This window comes from Nomascus leucogenys, chromosome 7b, assembly GCF_006542625.1.
Source record: "Nomascus leucogenys isolate Asia chromosome 7b, Asia_NLE_v1, whole genome shotgun sequence".
NCBI lineage: Eukaryota > Metazoa > Chordata > Mammalia > Primates > Hylobatidae > Nomascus > Nomascus leucogenys.
The window spans coordinates 34,231,198-34,248,133 of NC_044387.1; the positions used below are offsets into that span (position 1 = coordinate 34,231,198).

Genomic DNA, 16,936 nt, shown 5'->3' on the forward strand with positions numbered 1-16,936 from the left:
GCCTCCCAGTGTGTAGTACTTTGCTATGGCAGCCCTGGCAAACTAATACTATATCCTCCAACCTCCAAAATTCTGTAAAATGCTATACAATTATATTTTCTTCTATCTCTTCTATGGTTTTATTTTTCAGTTGACTTCTAAAATTTATTTGTATTTTTTCTTGAATCTAAATTGATATATATTTCCCCCAAATTGCTGAACAGCTAACCCATCTTCATGTACTGTCTATTTGAATGTGGAATTATTTTAGCCTTAGAGAAATAAGTGTCTGGAAAATAGGGAAAACTTTTTCAGATATTGCTGCAGTAAATAACTTCTCTTCTTAAGAAGCACCTCTTCTCAGGGATTTAATTCTTTTTGTTTCACAATTATTTGTGAACTCTTTTCCTGGAAAACCACAGTGGCTCATGTCTGTAATCCCAGAACTTTGGGAGGCTGAGGTGGGCGGACCACTCGAGCCCAGGAGTTCAATACCAGCCTGGGCAACATGGCAAAACTCCATCTCTACAAAAAAAAGAAAAACCACAAAAATCAGGAAAGTAGCTGTGGCTCCAAACTGTACTAGTAGACACCATATTCTATATAACATACACTGATAGGAAACGAAAACGATTTCATATAAAAATGTTCTTTACGAAGCAGCAACATTGTTAATATTATCTTTTTTCTTTTTTCTTTCTTCTGATTCAGCCATCGTTTATTACATCTTAACTCTTGAATGTCTTTTTAAATGTTCTATGTGATGACATAGGAAATACGTATAAAATCCTTCTACTGAATACTGAAATACATTAGTTGTCTCAAGGAAAAGCACTTGTGGGATTGAGCTGCTAGCTGAACTTCCTCCTTTTTTCATGGGACACTTTTTATTTGAAGGAATTACTCACAAATTATGATTATTCAGACTTAGATATTTGGCATTTACTTTCTTGTGAATTCAAGAAGGGAACCTATCAGTTAAAGGAAAACAATCGACATTTGTTGCCAATGTGTAAATTTCAAACTTTCAAGCACAAATTTGAATTTTGGAAAATATGTATTCACCATCTAAGTTTGACAGATCTCCCATACTCGGGACTTTACTGATGAGATCCATGGTGATACTAACAGATGGAATTTTTTGATGTTGTGTAACGAAGTCACATTTCACATTGCAACTAACCTTTCAAAAAACTACTATTTGTTGAGTTTGGACCAAATTTTCTTCATATACATGAACAAAAACAACATATAACAATAGATTGAATGCAGTAGCAGATTTGAAGCTCCTCCTGTCTACTATTAAAATGGACAGAAAATAGATTTGCGCACAGTACCAGTTATTTCATTTTATTTTTTTATTTTGGAAAATATTTTTCATTAAGATATTTGTCATAGGTTTTTAAAAAACACTAATTGTTTTCCGTTCTCATGTCTAATATGGTAAAAATCAATAGGTAACTCAATAAACAAATGGTCTTTATACTTTCCAAAGCAATCTACGGATTCAGTGCAATTCCCATCAAAATATCATTACTATTTTTCACAGAACTAAAAAAAAAATTCTAAAATTCATATGGAACCAAAAGAGAGCCTGAATAGCCAAAGCAATAATAAGCAAAAAGAATAAATCTGGAGGCATCACGTTACCAGACTTCAAATTATACTGCAAGGCTAGTTACCAAAACAGTATGGTACTGGTAAAAAAAAAAAACAAAAAAAAAAACAAAAAAAACCCCCATAAACAAAAAAAGACACATAGGCCAGTGGAACAGAATAGAGAACCCAGAAATAAAGCCAAGTACTTACAGTCAACTGATCTTCAACAAAGCATACAAAAACATAAAGTGGGAAAAGGGCACCCTATTCAATAAATGGTGCTGGGAAAACTAGTTTAGCCACAGGTAGAAGAATGAAACTGGGTTCCCATCTCTCATCTTATACAAAAATCAACTCAAGATGAATCAAAGACTTAAATCTAAGACCTGAAACCACAAAAATTTTGGAAGATAACATTGGAAAAACTCTTTTGGACATTAGCCAAATGCAACAAAAACAAAAATAAATAAATGGGGCCTAATTAAAAAGCTTCTGCACAGCAAAAGAAATAAATAATCAGTAAACAGCCCATAGAGCAAAAGAAAATATTTTCAAACTGTGCATCTGATAAAGGACTTGTATCTAGAATCTACAAGGAACTCAAAACAGCTAGAAAAAAACAATCACATCAAAAAGTGGGCAAAGGACATTTTTCAAAAGAAGATATACAAATAGCCAACAAACATGAAAAGACGCTCAACATCACTAAATCACCAGGGAAATGGAAATTAAAACCACAGTGAGATACCATCTTACTCCTGCAATAATGGCCATAAGGCGGGTGGATCACGAGGTCAGGAGTTCGAGACCAGCCTGGCCAACATGGCAAAACCCTGTTTCTACTAAAAATACAAAAATTAGCCAGGCGTGGTGGTGGGCACCTGTAATCCCAGCTACTCGGGAGGCTGAGGCAGGAGAATCACTTGAACCCGGGAGCCGGAGGTTGCAGTGAGCTGAGATAGTGCCATTGCACTCCAGCCTGGGGGACAAGAGCAAGACTCTGTCTCAAAAAAAAAAAAAAAAAAAAATTTAGAACACAGATGTTGGGGTCGATATGGTGAAAAGGGAACACTTTTGCACTGCTTGGGGGATGTAAATTAATACCACCACTATGGAAAACAGTATAAAGTTTCCTTAAATAAATAAATAAAGGTGGAGCTACCATTCAATCCAGCAATCCCACTACTGGGTATCTACCCAAAGGAAAAAGACACATATACACACATGTTTATAGCAGCATAATTCGCAAAAGCAAAGATATGGGACCAACCTAAGTGCCCATTGACTAACGAGTGGATAAAGAAAATGTAGTATATATACACCATTGAATACTACTCAGCCATAAAAAGGAATGAAATAATATCTTTTGGCAGCAACTTGGATGGGGCTGGAGGCCATTATTCTAAGTGAAGTAACTTAGGAATAGAAAACCAAATACTGCATGTTCAGTTATGAGGATGCAAAGACATACAGAGTAATGTAATGGATTCTGGGAACTCCAGGTAGAGAGGAGATTGGGAGCGGGATGAGGGATAAAATACTACATATTGGGTCCAGTGTACACTGGTGGGTGACGGGTACACTAAAATCTCAGAATTCGCCACTCAAGAGCTCATCCACGTAACCAAAACCCGCCTGTACACCCAAAACTATTGAAATAAAAAAAAATTAAAAATGAGAGAAAAACCACAAAAAGCAAATGGTCTTTGTGGTCCTCAACTGTTTTTAAGAGTTTTGTAAAGAAGTCCTAAGGCCAAAAGTCTGAGAACCGCTGCTGTAAGCTAGCACCTATAACGGTGGAATCTAATTCTTTGTGGGACCCTTTCCAATGTCAGAGTGAAATCGGCCAGAATCTAGCAGGCTTAACTAGTTTCTAGTTTTTTCTACAGCGATAAGGAAAGAAGTCCAGTATTAGCCCTGGGCCGCGGTGAGGGTGGAGCCAAGACTGCGTCTGGGGTCTCTGTGGAAACCGCCCTATCTGGATCTCCTGGACCTCGCCTCCTTGGTTCCTCTCCGCCTCTGATTGGAACACGCTGTCAGTGGGCGGTGCTTCGGGAAAGGGGCGGGCCTTCATCTTCGTCCAGGAGCCCCTCGCAGCAGCGTACTGACGTCACGCAGGACGCCACTGCCCTGTCGCCCCGCCTGTGCAGCCCAGGACCTGGGCGCGGTAGCTGGGGCTGGCTTTTGAGGGGGCGCGGGCGGCCTTCTGACTGGGTCGGAGGCCTGCGGGCCCTAAGCCTCTGTCCCTCCTGTTCTTGTCCGGCGCTGCTTAGCCCCTCCCCGTAGTCATCATGGATCTGATTTTAAACCGAATGGATTATCTACAGGTAAACCCAAGGGATGGGGCGGGCGCCGTGCTGGAAAACAAGCCCAGCTCCCGGGGAGGATTCCTTCCTTCCACTGACGAAAGTCTGGGTCGCCAGGAGCTGGTGCGGAGGCGAAGGAGCCGGGCTGGGTGCCGACCTCTCAGCACCCTGCCTTTGGGCAGCTCCCTCTCGTCTGTGACGGTCCGAGGGGACCGGGGAAAAGCGGCGCAAGCCCCCACGGTACTGGCTCCTCCCGGGTCCTGAGGATGCTCCGAAAATGCTGACACGGTCTGATCCCGGATTCCCCCCAGGGCCCTTCTCTTCCTCCCTAGCCGTGGCTGCCTGAGGGCCTCTAATCCTCAATCTGCATCTCTACCCGGACCCTTCTCCAGAGCACCAAGCCCTTGTTTCTTACTGTGAGCTGGACCGCACCAGGCAGACCATAGTAAAAACAATGAAAACCGGGCCAGGGGCAGTGGCTCACGCCTGTTATCCCAGCACTTTGGGAGGCCGAGGCGGGCGGATCACCTAAGGTCAGCAGTTGGAGACCAGCCTGGCCTACATGGTGAAACCTCGTCTCTACAAAAAATACAAAAATTAGCCCGGCGTGGTGACGGGCGCCTGTAATCCCAGGTACTCGGGAGGTTAAGGCAGGAGAATCGCTTGAACTCGGGAGGCGGGGGCTGCAGTGAGCTGACATCATGCCACTGCACTGCAACTGGGACGACAGAGCGAGACTGTCTCGAAAGGGGGAAAAAAAGCAATGACAACAGTTTAATGTGCATCTAGCTTATTCTAAGAATTTAGCATACCTACCAACATATTTAATCCTCATAAGAATTTGCAAAGTAGACAATATTATAAAATGAGGATCTAAGGGGTTAGAGAAGGCAAGTAATTTGCTTCATAGCTAAAAATTAGGGAGTTGCTATTTGAGTCAAAGTCTCGGACTCCAAAATTGGTGTCTTTTTGTTACACCACACTGCCTTTCAGAATTTCTTTCAGACCTAAAATTCTCTCTACCCCAATTCCTCATCATTTTTAGACCATCTCATTTTAGCTAATGGTACAAATGTTTGCCCAGTCATTTTTCCAGGGGTTTATGCCATGTACTTCCATATCCAACTGGTCACCACATCTTGCTGCTTTTAACTCCCAAATATCTCTTGAATCTGTCCCATATCTTCCATCTCTATTACCCTCATTTGGGTTCTCATCTTCTCTTGCTTGAATAATTGAAATAACCTCCAAATTGGGCTCCTGAACTCCAGCTTCATCTCCCTCCAAGCCATCCTTCACATCACTTGCTAGAGTGATGTTTCAGAAATGCAAGTCTAAGCAGATGACTTTAATACAATTTTCTGGAATGCAGAATAAAGTCATTTATACTATATGAACGTTTTATCATGATGTGTTGTTTTCACCAATTTCTCTCCCATTGGTCCCATCGTCTTCTCCTAACTATACACCAGCAGTGACAGTTCCCTGCTGCTTTCATCATCTGTATTTTTTTTGTAAAATAATCTTCACCTGTTAGATTGGATGTTATGGCCATCATCATATTTGGTATTTTAGCAGAAATCTTCTATGTTGCTTTTTTTTTTTTTTTTTTTTGAGACAGGGTCTTGTTCTGTCATGCAGCCAGTCTGGAGTACAGTGGCATGATCATGACTCACCACAGCCTCAAATTCCTGGACTCAAGTTATCCTCCTGCCTCAGCCTTCCAAGTAGTTGGGCCTACAGGCATGCACCACCATGCCTAGCTAATTTTTTATTTTTTGTAGACACAGAGTCTCCCTGTGTTGCCTAGATGGTGTTGAACACCTGGGCTCAAGTGATCCTCCCACCTCAGCCTCCCAAAGTACTGAGATTACAGGCATGAGCCACTGCATGTGGTCTTCTGTTGCATTTTTAATAACTATAATCTATTTCCAAAGTTCTTGAATCACTTTGCTGAACAACTGTATGCAGTTGGAAAAGAAGGCTTCTAGAGATATTTTTTAATAAAGCATCTTGCCAGTCATCTTACACAACTATTTTTGGCTTGACAACTTTATAGGATAAATTTTACTATTTTGGTTGTTTCCTATATGTATTCTGACTAATACGACATATCTCATTAGAAAATAAGTTAATTACTGATAATAGTTATATCACTAATTTCAGTTTAACAAAAAGGTTCACTATAACCTAAATCTGCTGATCCTTTTAATCTCTGTAATAACTTCAAATTAAATTCACTAGGCAGCCGGTGTTTTTCTTTAGGTGGGAGTAACATCTCAGAAGACTATGAAGCTAATTCCTGCCTCAAGACACAGAGCTACACAAAAGGTACTGTATAGATTCTGATTTCTCCACTATTCCCTAGCAGTGACAGAGGAGAGGCTCCTATTTCCTTCTTTATTATTAGGTTATTCTCTTAAAAATGCTAATGTTAAAATAGAAATGAATTTTTAAAATTTGAACAGAAATTGGAATACCAAGGGACATTTATAGACAATAATTTTCTTGGACATTAAAATTATTATATACCATTAGTAAATAGTGTAGGCAAACTTAAAAACCATACTCCATTTTTCTGTGTATCAGATGTGTATATGAAAAAAGAAATATAAAGCAGAATAAGATACCAAGAAAATGTTCTCTTTAAATTTTCTCATGTTTTAAAGTCATTAAATATTTTGATGTTAAACCTTGTACTTAACTAACAATATTGATTATGTTTAAAGAAATATTGGTCCTATGATTTCCACAAAACAATTATAGTTTCTTAGTAGACTAGCCAAATATTTTAATAGCTGCAAAAAATACTTTATCCTGATATATAAACATTTTGGCAAGATGAATCAACAATTACACATAGTACTAAAAGTCCTAGCCAGAGCAATTATACAAGAAAAGAAATAAAGTGCATCCAGATTGGAAAGGAGAGTCAAATTATCTCTGTTTGCCGATGACACGATCCTATATATAAAAAAACCTGAAGACTCTACCAAAAAACTCTTAGAACTGACAAATGAATTCAGTAAAGTTGCAGGATACAAAATTAATATACAGAAATTAGTAGTGTTTCTATACACAACAAACTAGCTGAAAAAGAAATCAAGAACACAATCCCAATTATAATAGATAAAAGATAAGATACTTAGGAATAAATTAACCAAGGAAATGAAAGACCTCTATAAGCAAAACTATAAAACACTGATGAAAGAAATTAAAGAGAATACAAACAAATGGAAAAACATCCCATGTTCATGGATTGGAAGAATTAATATTGTAAAAATGACAATACCACCCAAAGCAATCTATAGATTCAATGCAATCTCTATCGAAATAGCAATGTCATTCTTCACAGAAAGAGAAAAAAAATCTTAAAATTTGTCTGGAACCACAAAGACCCCAAATGGCCAAAACAATCCTAAGTAAAAGGAACAAAGCTGGGGCATTACACTACCAGATCTCAAAATATACTACAAAGCTGTAGTAACCAAAACAGCATAATACTGGCATAAAAACACAGAGACACAGAGAACATAAAACAGAATAGAGAACTCAGAAATTAATCCACATATCTACAACCAACTGATTTTTGACAAAAGAGCCAAGAATAGCCCCTGGGGAAAGGACAGCCTCTTCAATAAATGGTGCTGGGAAAACTGGATATTCATATGCAGAAGGATGAAACCAAGACTCTCACCTCTCACCCCATATAAAAATGAACACAAAATGGATCAAAGATCTAAATGTGGCCAGGTGTGGTGGTTCATGCCTGTAATCCCTGCAATTTGGGAGACCAAGGCAAATGGATCCTTGAGGTCAGGAGTTCGAGACCAGCCTGGCCAACATGGTGAAACTCCATCTCTACTAGAAATAACAAAAAAATTAGCTTGTTGTGGCAGGCAGCTGTAATTCCAGCTACTCGGGAGAGCAAGACTCCATCTCAAGAAAACAAAACAAAACAAAACAAAAAACAAAAAAAGAGCCAAATGTTAATGCTTTAGGACATTGGTCTGGGAAAATATTTAATGAATAAGACCTCAAAAACACAAACAACAAAAGCAAAAATAAACAAATGGGATCATATCAAACCAAAAAGCTTCTACACAGGAAAGGAAACAAGAGTGAAAAGACAACCTATAGAATGGGATTTAAAATATTTGTAAACTACTCATCCAACAAGGAATTAATATCCAGAATATACAAGGAACTCAAACATACCAATAGCAAACAAACAAGCAATCTGATTAAAAAGTGGGCAAATGATCTAAACATTTCTCAAAAGAATACATACAAATGACCAAAAAAAACATGAAAAAATACTTAACATCGTTAATCATCAGGAAAATGGCAAATCAAACCACAATGAAGTATCATCTTACCCCAGTTAGAATGGCTGTTATCAAAAAGACAAGAAAACAAAAACCCAAAAAACAACAAATACTGGCAAGAATGTGGAGAAAGGAAACTCTTCTGTGCCATTGGTGGGATAGTACATCCACTATAGTGAACAGTATGTAGGATTTTTTCAGAAACTACACATAGGGCTACCATATGATCTGGCAACCCCACTACTGGGAATTTACCCAAAGGAAGGGAAATCATTATATCAAAGAGACAACTGCACCCACATGTTTTATTGCAGCACTGTTCACAATAGCCAAGATATGGAATCAACCTGGGTGTTTAACAACAGATGAATGTATAAAAAAATGTGGTATATATACACAATGGAATACTATTCAGCAATAAAAAATAATGAAATCCTGGCCAGGCACGGTGACCCAACGCCTGTAATCCCAGCACTTTGGGAGACTGAGGCGGGCAGATCACCTGATGTCAGCAGTTGGAGACCAGCCTGGCCAACATGGTGAAACCCCATCTGTACTAAAAATACAAAAATTAGCCAGGCATGATGGCAGGCATCTATAATTCCAGCTACTTGGGGGGCTGACACTGGAGAATTGCCTGAACCCGGGAGGCAGAGGTTGCAGTGAGCTGAGATGGCGCCATTGCACTCCAGCCTGGCTGACGAGGGCAAAACTCTGTCTCAAAAAAAAAAAAGAGCGAGAGAAGAATGAGATCCTATCATTTGCAGTAACATGGATGGAACTGGAGGACATTATGTTAAGTGAAATAAGCCAGGAACAGAAAGTTGAACACCACATGTTCTCATTAATATGTGGAAGCTAAAAAAAGGTGGTCACGTTAAAGTAAAAAGTAGGACAGAGAATACTAGAGGCTGCAAAGGGTAGAGGGAAGGGAGGGATAGGGAGATATTTATTAAAGGATATAAAATTATAGCTATATAGGAAGAATAAGCTCAAGTAGTCTATACCACTATAGGATGACTATAGTTAACAATATATAGTTTCAAATAGCTAAAAAGATTTTGACTGATTCCAACACAGAGAAATGATCAGTATTTTAGATGATGGATATGCTAATTATCCCAGTGTGATCAGTATATGTTATATGTATTGAAACATTGCTATGTACCCCACGGATATGTACAATTGTTGTCAATTAAAAAATAAATGAGTAAAATAAAAAAGATAAACCAACAGACTTCTGATTGTCATTTATTGTATTAAGTCGACTAGATTAGCACTTCTCAAAATTTTTGGTCTCAGCACCCCTTTACACAATTAAATGATTGAGGATCCCAAAGAACATTTGTTTATGTAAGTTGTGTGTATCAATACTTACTATATTAAAATGAAAACTAAGAAATGCTTTAACTATTTTATTTTAAAAAAATTAACTCATTACATGTTTACATAACATGTCTTTATGAAAAACAACTTTTTAAAAACAAAAAAGAATTTAGTGAGTATAGTGTCATTATGTTATACTTTTTGCAGCTTGTTTAATGTCTGGCATAAGCATACACACATAGATTTTCATGTTTGTTTACTGCCATTCAATCTGTTGTGCTATGTAGTTTTGGTTGAAATATTTGAAGAAAATCCAGCTTACACAGATACATAGTTGGAAATAAGGAGGGATATTTAAATAGCTTTTTCAGATGATTGTGACTCTTTCTGTTTGATACTATGCCTAAACTTGATAAGTAGTAGTTTCTTAAACCAGAGCTCCCAAAGTTTTTTAGCACCAGGAATCAGTTTCGTGGAAGACAGTTTTTCCACCAATGGGGCTGGGATTGTTTTGGGATGAAACTGTGTTCTACCTCAGATCATCAGGCATTAGTTAGATTCTCATAAGAATCTAATGACGCTGCTGATCTGACGGGAGGCGGAGCTCAATCTGTAAATGATCACTTTCCCACTGCTCACATCCTGCTGTGTGGCCTGGTACCCAGCAGGCCACGGACTGGAACTAGTCCAAGGTTGTTTGATATCTACTTTTGAGCAAGAAGTGTTAAAATGTTCCTCTATATTTATTTCAAAATAATTCATTGTCTACGTGTTGTTAATTGTTGAAACTAGGTGATGGGCACATGATAATTCATTATAATATTTTGCGTACATTTTCATACATTAAAATTTTTCTTTTAAAAAAGGTGTTTAAAATTATTAAATATGTCAGTCACAACTTTATTTGATAATCTGTTTTAAAAGTTAAACTGTTCTTATGCTCCAGTTATGGAAAAAAAATTACTTTATAGGCATTTCTGTCCATAATTCTGTTGTCTGGCAGTATACCTTCGTAACAACCTGCATGTGGACTCCCAGAACCTACAATAAAAGTTGAAAAAAAGCAAAACAAAACATATTGTGTTGTCCTATTAACATTATAGGAACAAAATCTATGGCCAGTTACTTTTCTAATGACTCTCCATATCCTTCTCTTTTGGCTCTTGTTCTTTTGAGGATTATTTTTTGTGGGGGTGTCTTTCCCAGATTTTCTGATCTCTATTAAGTCAATATTTATAAATTAAGAATCTTGCTTTCCCTGTATATAATTATTAGGTCATAATATTAATACTAGTAATTTTAGATTCTCTTCCATCTATTACAGGTGGTTATTGGAGATCATGATGGGGTAGTTACGTGCTTTGGCATGAAGAAAGGAGAAGCAGCAGTAAGTATAGCTTTGTGAAGAGGAAAAATGGTTTTCTAAAAGAGAATGCACTATTTATTGAATAATACTAGGTTAAAAATTTCCTAAAATACGGGTAATGGAAAATGGGTTCTGAGGTAAGTAATTATGTGAGGTATGAGTCTGCGGGTAGCACAAAAGTCATTTGCTAGCTAGTTGTAAGGCACCTTTGGCATCCTGTGGTCGTGGGTTACTTTTCTATGCTGTGTAATACATTACCTCAAATTTAGGGCCTTAACACAACACACATTGATTATCTAACAGTTTCTGTAGCACAGGAATTTGTGCTCAAGGTTTCACACAGCTGCAATTTAGGTGTCAGCTCAGCTGTGTTCCTTTCTAGAGTGTGGGGTCTTATTCCAAGCTCATGTGGTTGTTTGCAGAATTCAATTCCTTGCTATTATAGGACTGAGGTCCCCACTTTATTAACATCTGTAAACCAGGGGCTGCTCTCAATTCCTTGAGGTCTCTACAATTTCTTGCTCTGTGTTTCTCTCACAGTCCTTCTCACAACATGGTAATCTAATTCATCAAAGCCAGCAGGAAATTTCTCTAGTCTGCTAAGAAAAAATCTTATGTAGCATAATGTAATCATGGAAGCAACTAACCCACCACCTTTGCCACTTAATTTAACCTAATCAAGGAAGTTATTACTATTACATTATCATATTTACAGATCATAATTACAAACTTAGAATGATGAGTCTGAGATGTGAATTCTGGTATTCATTATATATTATATGGAATTTCCAAAAAGATGAAGAGAATAAGAACTACCAGAAACTCAGTGTTTCCATTATTCATATTCTTCCAGATACCTTATTCTCTGTATATAAAGTCACAGGGAGGAAGTGGAGGAGAAGAAGCTGGTGCAAATAATAAAATGGAAAATAACCATGAAAAAATTAATGAAATGAGTATTGTTTTCAGTTAAATAGATATATGATTATAGGTATTAAGTCATACATTCACATTTTCAGTAAATTCTATAGTCCTTTACTATTAAAATTTATAAAAATTGTAAAGAAGCCAGGAAAGATTAGTTTTGAAAGATGATTGAAGTGTAAAAACATGTTCATTAGACCTCAATAAAGAATTTGCCAAATGGACTTCCCTGTTTGTAGGAGTATTGTTAAGCCAATGCCTTTAAAACTTCAATATGCATAGGAACCAGTTGGGGAATCTTGTTAAAATACAGATTATCATTCAGTTGATCTACATTTTAAATAAATTTAGTGATGCTAACATTGCTGCTTAGTGAACTGTACTTTGAATTACAAGGATTTAGATTTCAATGACATCATTCAAATATGTGTGGGAATATATATTTAAAAGTTAAGTATAGCAAAAAACCTGAAGACCTACTAAAGTATATTGATTATTATCTAAAATTATTTCTATATAGTGGAACTATAATATTTTGCAAATTTAACATCATGACATTTTCTATTGTAAAGGAAAAAATGCTCACAATAAAGTAATTTGTGTACTTTTTTCCTGAATGATTTTTCTCAGGCAGTGTTCAAGACTTTACCGGGGCCAAAGATTGCAAGGCTGGAACTGGGAGGGGTTCTCAACACACCTCAGGAGAAAATTTTTATTGCTGCAGCATCTGAGATTAGAGGCTTCACAAAAAGAGGGAAACAGTTCTTCTCTTTTGAAACAAACCTCACTGAAAGCATTAAAGCTATGTATGTCTATTGTTCTCTTTTGTATTTTTACATACTTATTTGTAATATTTTGGATAGATGTAAGGCAACTGATTAAGTATCATATCTTAATAGGCTTTCTGGAAAATAAAATTAACTAAAGGTATTTTATTAGTCAGAACTAAATTTGACCTACAATCAATATTAAATTGGTTGTGGAAATTTTTTTAAAGAACTTTGTAGTATTTATACAATCATTTTTGACTACTTGGTTCAGTTTGATTCATGATCAAGGTATGGAAAAAATTGAAAATAAATCTAGATATTTAGCTTTATGTTCCTTGGCTATTTTTGATAGTTCTGGTTTTCAGGTAGCATCATTATGTTAAAAGGCTGGCTGTCAAAGTTAGTGATTACCAATAGGGTATAATTTCAGGTATATCAGGTAAGACTCTAAGTGAAATATAGCTCCCTAAATGGCTTCCTGCTATGTGAGATTTTGCAATTCAGATTTTAGTTTTTGAATCACAGGGAGCTGAAAAGGGCTTTAAAATTAATCTAATTCACTATTTCTTAAATTTGCTACTTAGAAGAATCCCTTGGGCCACTTAAACAATTCCTTGTCCCACCCCATACCTGCCAAATCAAAATAACCAGGAGTAGGTTTTATTTTTATTTTTTAAGTTCTTCCTTTGAATCTAGTGCAGCCAAGTTATATAATCAGCCAGACTCTTAGGCTAGAAACAACTGATTCAGCCCAAAGTTTTGTATAATGCACAGCACATCTCCTGATGTTTAGGACGTAAAACGTTGGCTTTGTGAAATTAGATAACAATTAAACAATGATAAGTGGAAATATGTAATTTCAAATGGTTTAACAAGAATAGTAACACTTTTGAAATACACTTGTATATAGACATGGCTGATGATAATTGTGAAATACTGAAAGTAATGTGTTAATAGCATAACTCTACATTTGGACAGTTATATGGATAGTAGTGTGAGAAAGATAGTTTCTCAGTAATGGTCTCTTTAAGTGGTTTCTTAAATGTTTTTACTGGAGTGGCAAAGATGGGATAGAAAAGTTCTTTACTCAATTTTTGAAAATTGATTGTCTGAATCCCCACATTTGTAAGGTTTTATAGGAAAACAAAAGTTATAACTTGAAGATATTCAGTAAGGACACTGACCACTTAACATTAGTCGCCACATATCCTTTCCTGCTTAATGTTGCCATGTATCCCCACTCATGTCAACAACAGTGATTGCTAAATAGTACTTTGGCCAATATAATGCAAATATAATACAGATTGGTTTCAAAATGGAATTTGAAATTTTGAAAAACATAGAGAATTTCATGAAATTTATAAAAATAGTAAGAGGACTATTCAATCATATGCAGAGCCACAAAGTGAGGCCACGTAATAACTGAAGAAGAGAAAATCAGGGAGGATTATTATTGGATAAGCTCTTCAGAGAATAATTTTAATATAAAAAATTTTAAATAGAACTTGGAGGTAGAGGAATACATGAAACATTCAAATAAAATTACCCTCTTTATGATAAATATGGTAATAACAACCTAGAAGTAAAAAATATATCACACTTAAATATAATTTTTGTCAAGACATTTTAGCTCACCCAAGTGAAAACTCAATTCAAAGAATTAGAAGATAGTTATGACTATTGACTAAATTTTGTTAAGTGTAATTTGAAATAAACTTGTTTTCATTTCTTTTTTCAAGATAAAGTTCTAATGAAACATTTTTTTTTCTGCTGTTTATCATTTAGTTTGAGGTAGAGTCACTTAAAATAGACTTTTTCAGGCAATTTAGTGTGGTGGTAAGAAAGCTAACTCGAGCAAAAAACTGAGTTGCAGTCTAATCTACTACTTAATTAGGTGCCATTAGGCAAGTTATTTAACATTTATTTTTCACCTGTAAAAAGGAATAATAATGGTCCCTATTTTATAGAGTTATGATGATTAATTGATCTAATACATAAAAATCACTTAAGATAGTGCTTGGCACGTAGTACACAAAGAAGTCATTTTTTGATGTATTAATTGTCTTTGGATATAGACAGTTAAATTGTCATTATCTTGTCTTTGTTTTCCATTTTTCTGAGCTCAGTTTTTACGGAGAAGCCCGAGTCCTTAACATCCTCATTTTCAGCTTTCAAAATCAAAAACAGTGTTATACCAAAAAGACTAGGAATTAACTAGGAGAAAGTTTTAAAAACTGTGTTCTCTAAGTCTGTAATAAAATGTTAGTAAACTGTATACATTTTTCTGTTTTTATCTCTGAAAAAAATTCAGTACCTGTGCTTATTTTTAAAAATTACTATTTTAATGTTCTCAGGCACATATCTGGCTCAGACCTCTTTCTCAGTGCAAGTTACATCTATAACCATTATTGTGACTGCAAAGACCAACATTATTACCTTTCTGGGGATAAAATCAATGATGTCATCTGCCTTCCAGTGGAAAGATTATCTCGTATCACACCTGTACTGGCCTGCCAGGACAGAGTGCTCAGAGTTTTACAGGTTGCTGTTATTTGTATTTTTCTAATTTTTTATAATTTATGTGAAAGAATATCGATGAACATTAAGTACTTGAGATAAATAACTGTAGTGGTTACTGTTTTAAGTGCTTTTATAAATATGTGGAAACAATTTTTAAATAATTTGACATATTAATTTTTTTAACTTGAGTCAAATGTGTTCTTTTGTAAGTTTTTAGAGAAGCATATTTGGAAGAAAAAGGATATTTTTTGCTTCACCATACACAATTTCTGAGCTATTATCAGAATGGAGTACTTTGACTACAGAGAACCTTTACCTGCCTTTTTGTTTTGTTTTCTTCTTCCATCACCTTTCTCTTCCCCAAAAAATCAAATTAAAGGAAGAAATTGGGTTGGGGGGAGGATGTTATATAACTTGAGTTTATCCAGTGTTTATGGAAGTATATGGAATAAGCACTCAGTAAATATTTGTTGGATAAGTAAATGAGTGATAGAGGGAAAATTCATTTTGATGTCCTTGTATTTCTGGTAAAAACCACGATTGGCTAAAACAACTGCTTCAGGTCATTGTTATGAGTAATAATAGTTACCACTATATCTTCTTGAGAGTGACTTTCAATAAAATACATGCACACACACACACACACACACTCTATAGGATGCTTAAAATAATGTTTAAATGTAAATGGCATGTAACAGGTAGATGAACTGGATCAGAAACAGGCTGATAATAGTTGGTGCAGTTGATGAAGAAGTTGAGCTGTGAAGTCCATGCCACCACAGGCTATCTCAGTCTTTGGAATTCCATAGTCAGATGGCCACTTCTTGGCATCAGCCCTTTTGTAGAAGGAAAGATCCAGTGAGTCTATGAGGTTTTTACCCCCCAGGGACAAAGTAATATTAAAGGTTCATTTTAGGCCAGGCATGGTGGCTCACACCTGTAATTCCAGCACTTTGGGAGGCTGAGATGGGAAGATCATTTGAGGCCAGGAGTTTGAGACCAGCCTGGCCAACATGGTGAAACCCCGTCTCTACTAAAAATACAAAATTAGCCGGGTGCAGTAGCACACCCCTGTAATCCCAGTTACTCAGGAGGCTGAAGCATGAGAATCACTCGAACCCAGGAGGCAGAGGTTGCAGTGAGCTGAAATTGCACCACTGCACTCCAGCCTGGGCAACAGAGGGAGACTCCATCTCAAAAACAAAAAAAGAAAAAAGAAAGGAAAAAAGAAAAAAGGTTCATTTTAGAGTTATGAATGATTAATTTCCCCCATAGCCTATGCTTTTAAATATGAATTGTTTTGAACAAGGCTTTTAACAGGAGCTGTTTAGCATTCAATTAGAAATTGACTGAATTCTAGGATTTTGCTTTGACAAGAGATCCATATGCTTATTATTTTTAAAATAATTACTAAAGATCTGTAGAAAATAAAGTTGAAGTCTTTCCCTCTGCACTGCATACTTTTTTCTCACTCCCCATCTATCTCTGTGAATAATCCATTACTCCAGAGGTTGCCTCTTTTTAACAGTTTTGTGTATATTCTTTTGTGTTTATATAGTTATGTGTAGATATCTGTAAATTTTAATATGATATTTTAAATAAAAGATAAAGCAGGCTGAGCACAGCGGCTCAGGCCTATTATGCCAGCACTTTGGGAGGCCAAGGTTGGAGGATCTCTTGACTCCAGGAATTCAAGACCAGCCTGGGCAACGTAGCGAGACCCCTGTCTCTTAAAAAAAAATTTAGCTGGGCATGGTGGTGCATGCCAGTAGTCCCAGCTACTCAGAAAGCTGAGGTGCAAACATCATTTGAGCCCAG

At 36.5% G+C, this 16,936-nt stretch overlaps 1 protein-coding gene across 1 annotated transcript in view; it reads left to right on the top strand.

Moving 5' to 3' along the window:
• Positions 1 to 3,684: 3,684 nt before the first annotated feature.
• BBS7 (Bardet-Biedl syndrome 7) overlaps positions 3,685 to 16,936 on the top strand; it is a 50,696-nt gene continuing 37,444 nt past the window's right edge. Inside the window, exons 1-5 of the mRNA XM_003271344.4 lie at positions 3,685 to 3,905; positions 6,150 to 6,215; positions 10,863 to 10,925; positions 12,459 to 12,634; positions 14,953 to 15,139. Coding sequence (XP_003271392.1) covers positions 3,870 to 3,905; positions 6,150 to 6,215; positions 10,863 to 10,925; positions 12,459 to 12,634; positions 14,953 to 15,139 — 528 coding nt within the window. The 5' untranslated portion in view covers positions 3,685 to 3,869. The remainder of the gene's footprint in view (positions 3,906 to 6,149; positions 6,216 to 10,862; positions 10,926 to 12,458; positions 12,635 to 14,952; positions 15,140 to 16,936) is intronic.